Source organism: Babylonia areolata, chromosome 23 (genome assembly GCF_041734735.1).
Source record: "Babylonia areolata isolate BAREFJ2019XMU chromosome 23, ASM4173473v1, whole genome shotgun sequence".
Lineage (NCBI taxonomy): Eukaryota > Metazoa > Mollusca > Gastropoda > Neogastropoda > Buccinidae > Babylonia > Babylonia areolata.
Genome location: NC_134898.1, coordinates 38887113 through 38892112, shown reverse-complemented (window position 1 = coordinate 38892112; position 5000 = coordinate 38887113). Strand labels below are relative to the sequence as shown.

The following is a 5000-nucleotide window of genomic DNA, read 5'->3' as shown; positions in this document are numbered from 1 at the left end:
TCTGTTCTAGATCAGAGTCCATAGATACGCTGTTTCTGTTCTAGATCAGAGTCCCAGCTCGCTCACAGCTTCCACCCCCTCAAACCCCACCCCCCTCACCCCCTGAGATTGTATGATATAGCACCAGTCGTGTTCCACTATGACAATCAGAGGAGGCAACGGCTGTTCAGACCACCTGGGTTAGAATATTATTATAGCGGAGAGTGTCTTGCTCAAACTTTTATACCAGTCGGCGTTGGCATGGTCCCCAAAGACCAACAGGCCCACAAGGCTGCAGTACGAAGAAGAGCCAGTGCAATCTTGCCTCCTTGTTTGCAAGTCATAGTCTTTCACAAAATACCAAGCTGTACATTAATTCCCGTTGCAGTGGAGAAACCATTGATCATACAGCTCTCACTTTACTGTTGGCCCGACTGGTGAGGTTTATGTCAATCTGTGATTTGAACCAAGCGTTGAGATATCCTTGTCAATACCCACCCACACTCCCAGTTCTCCAACTCGCTCCTCCGCTTTCCATGGCACACCTCCCATCCCACCCCCAGGTACGTCATGGGTTCCACTGAACTGGAAATTATGAACAACGCACAAGCGGGAAGAATCAGGATACCTTCGTGACACTTCAGAACCACCTCCATGAAAACACCCCCATCCGAAATATAACACAGATGTATGTTTGTTGTGTGGTTATGTGCGGGTAACGTTACAAACTTCAAAATCTGCACAATAATCACAATGACATGACTATACAAAAAAATTTTTTTTTAAACACACACACCAAAAGAACCCCACTAAAACCATGCCCAGAGCTGGATCCAGGTCGCATTGCTGTCGTCCACCTCTATGACTTTTGGAGTGGGGAATCACTGCCTTTCTCCGCCTCGTCTTTGTGTCAGCTGCAGAGTTCTGCAGCTTTAAACGAGCATTCCACATCTCCTGCTGTACTGACCCAGTTGTGTCCGTGAGAGCGCTTCCCCAATTTTAGACCAAGAAAAAAAAAACATCATCCTGTTAGTGTTTATATTAGATAAAATTAGATGAATAAAATAATACTGTTTACATTAAATCTAATGAAAAAAGATAAGATAAAATGAAGAAAACACACATTTTTCAAGTTGTAATTATCGTTTAATTCCTATTGGAGTAAAGAGGACTACTGCTACTACAATTACTACTACTACACATATGTAGATAGATAACTAGAAGTGAATGCGAACGTGGCGATAGCCTTGAGATTGCCTCAGTGGTCGGCGAGGCTCTAAGCACTAAAATTTGAATAGACTGATAGACAGATAGACATAGACATACAGACACAGACACACACACAGACACACACACAGAGACAGACAGACAGACACAACACAAAGAGACAGAGAGACAGAGACAGAGAGGTAGATAGTCTGTTTCTTTAATAAATCATAAGGTCAAAATGGAAATTCGGGGCCGGGGGGGGTGGGGGGTGGGCAGGGTGAGGGAGGGGAAGAGAGAAAAAAAATCAGGTGCATCATACAGCGGACACCTGCCACACGTGCAGGCTTGTTTAGTCAAAGGAACTTGCAGAGTCAACACACGGCGGACTGCTACAGGGTGTGTTTAGAACCCAGTGCATGCCCCCCTTTCTGGGGATGCCTCCTGAACATCACAGATTCCTCACCCCCAGTCAGGCGGTACACCTGGCTGTTTGGAAGGCTGGGGTGGGGGGGGAATGAGGGAAAGGGGAGGTGTGTGTGTGTGTGTGTGTGTGTGTGTGTGTGTTTATGTGTGGGGTGGCGTGGGTGGGGTGGGGGCGTTGCGCGTGAGCATGTGTATGTATGTGTGTGTGAGTATGTGTGTGTATGCGTGCGTGCGTTCGTGCGCGCGCGCGCGTGTGTGTGTATGGGTGTATGTGTTTGTGTGTGTGTGTGTGTGTGTGTGTGTGTGTGTGTGAGAGAGAGAGAGAGACAGAGACAGAGACAGAGAGACAGAGAGAGAGAGAACTCAGAACTGAGAGGGAAATGGTGTAAACGTATTTGCTGCTGACGCAACTTTCCCAAATAATTTTGTTTGAAAGCACTGCATCCTCAGTCATATGAATCAAGTTGATCTCATTTGATCAGGTGAAAACATCTGTTGATGATAATACTCAAAAGCACTGGTGCGAACTGAAGAGGGTTGAAGATAGCAAAAAGAACTCTTCAGATCTGAAACAGATACTGGAGGAGCTGGCATATTGTTGTGTGCTGGACGTGCATAGTAGCCCCCAGTTTTGAGCTCTGGGCAATCAGTTCAAGGATCCTAGTTCCCAACACAGCAGCGTCTGGGACCCCCTTTTTTTTTCCTTTCCTTTTTTTGCGGGGGGGTGGGGGGGCAGTGGGATGCGGAGGGGGCGGGGGGTTTCCGATCTTCCTCCAGGTCAATGTACGTACAGATATAATGTCTGTGCACACCCCGGAAAACGGACTACGGCTATCGGAATGGCAAGGATGGGAACGGAATGGGGGGAGGGGGGGGGCAGAAAACGGTCATATAATTATGCAGAAAGCCTATTCGCAAATACGAGCGAATGTGGCAGTTAAAACCCACAGATGCATTCGAAGTATTGCATTATTTTTGCACGGTGTCGTATTCACTGATTGCATTGCATTGTGCCCTGCCTTATCCTGGTATCAAGTACCGTACTGGTATCCTATCCTGCCGCGTATTGCGTAAGTAGTTTCTTTTTCCGTTCTCTCCCAAACAAGATTCCATCGATTCGCCACTACCCTTACCCCCTCCCCACTTTCTTCTTCCCGCAACTCAGTGGTGGACGTGAACGCACGCCATCGCCCGCACACACACACACACGTGTGTGTGTGTGTGTGTGTGTGTGTGTTTGCGTGTGCCTCCGTGTGTGTCTGTGTGTGCGCACGTACATGCATGTGTACATGTATACTTAGTGTGTGTGTGTGTGTGTGTGTGTGTGTGTGTGTGTGTGTGTGTGTGTGTGTGTGTGCTCTCTCTCTCTCTCTCTCTCTCTCTCTCTCTCTCTCTCTTTCAAAGCGGTCTTAACCAGCAACCTATATAAAGAAAGAAAGAAGAAGCAACCAATGCCCGAACAACCGATCCAGACCCAACACATTTATTTCCCCTTGAAAATGTCCCCAAATAGACCTGGACCACTTGTGGGAAATGAGGTGTCAGATATAGGCCGCGGTCGGAAATGTGATGCTACCAGCCGGACAGTAAAGGACAGATTCTTTTTATTTTTTTGATATAAAAAATAATAATCATTTCCATCTGCTCTGGAGTCTGTTCGAGCGGAATAACGGAGAAGAGAACACAATTAAGAAACACGTGCGTGCAATCACAACGGCTGTACAGGTGTCGCAGCCATGACTTTCTCTTGGTTCACTAGTAAGCTGTATATTTGGAGCCTCACTCTTAACTTAATTAACTTTCCTCCCTGTTTTTTTCCCGGATCTTCTTCAAAAAATTCCACGATAGTTATAGTCCTACATATTCTCCCTCTCTCTATCACTGTTTAAGAGCAGACTGTTGGAGCAGGGGTCGGGGGAAAGAGAGAGACAGAGACAGACAGACAGGGACAAAGAAACAGAGAGAGATGAGAATGAGTCGAGCTGTACATAGCGAAGTGAACGGGAGGGCATTTCTCCACTTTCGACTGAAGTAAACACACACACACACACACACACACACACACACACACACACACACACACACACACACACCACACACACACACACACACACACATCATCATCATCATCATCATCAGTCGATCCATCTTACAGTCATTCTGCACCGCAGCACCCGTACAATTATCTTAATAAACCAAAATTTAATCACCAACCACACACCCCTTACGCCCCCACCCCCACAACACCCCTCCTCGGGGGGCGAGGGGGGGGGGGACCCTTTCCGAAAGCTCTGCTCGCGGGACAAGAAATTAATCAAGCCAGTAATCTCTTTTTGTGTGTGTGAAAGTGCTTCTTTCCCCGGTGAGCGGCCCGGGTCGATACCCCACGGACATCAAGGAGAGAACAAGACAGATGATGGAATCAAAGGGAGGGATACAGAGTGGACTTGGAGAGGGGTGGTGGTGGGGTGGGGTGGGGGGTCTCAGGGAGAGAGAGAGAGGAAAGGGACGGAGGGACAGAGACAAGGGGCCTGGGTGGGGGGGGGGGGGGCGGGGAAGGGGGGGGAGAGAAATCTGAGGTAAGAGAGAGGTCACTCGTTGATTGATTGATTGAATTTATTTTTCTAGTCAGTTATCTATTTGTTTATTTCATTTGTGTTTGTTTATTCGTCAATCTGTTTGCTAGTTCATCCCATCTGTTTGTTCGTTCATTCAAAAAGGCCAGCAGCAAAGTGAGAGCTGTATGATCAATGGATTTTCCGTTGCAATTAGAAGTCATCTACAGCTTAGTCCTTTTGTGAAGAACTATGACTCTGAAACTAGGAGGCAAGATTGTACTGGCTTTTAGTGCTGCAACCTTTGAGGGCTAGCTGGCCTTTGGGAACCATCCCCAACGTTGACTGTCCTAAAACCCTCTTGGCCGAGAGAGTGGGGATGTAACTTGGGCAAGACTCTCTCCACTATAATCAAATTCTAGCCCAGACAGTCGGAACAGCAGTTGCCTCCTCTGCTGTTCTGATGGTCATAGTCGGACACGACTGACTATCATACACAAATGATAACTGTGGGATTGGTTGATTGAGAGAAGAGAGAGAAAGAGAGAGAAAGTAAGAGGCAGACAGACAGATAGACAAACAGATAGACATGCAGAGACAGAAACAGACAGACACACTGACAGGCAGAGACAGAGAGTTCGTGTTCAAGAGAAAGGAAAATACATGATTAAATGAATGAAAGAATATCAATAAAAGAATAGCATGTTTCAGGCCTGGCATGGTGAAAGAGTAGAAGGCACAACCAAACCATAGTCCCAAACACAGGCTCTGTCGAAAGCTGCGAGAGGTGTTTTTTTTTCTGTCAAAGATACCCACCACTACTACTAGTACTAC

At 47.0% G+C, this 5000-nt stretch overlaps 1 protein-coding gene across 1 annotated transcript in view; it reads right to left on the bottom strand.

The window, feature by feature from the left end:
- Positions 1-5000, bottom strand: part of LOC143297672 (protein sevenless-like) — a 142116-nt gene that overhangs the window by 20766 nt on the left and 116350 nt on the right. The window contains exons 9-10 of the mRNA XM_076610092.1: positions 776-941; positions 482-564 (exon numbers count right to left, since the gene is read on the bottom strand). Of these exons, the coding sequence (XP_076466207.1) occupies positions 482-564; positions 776-941 (249 nt within the window). The remainder of the gene's footprint in view (positions 1-481; positions 565-775; positions 942-5000) is intronic.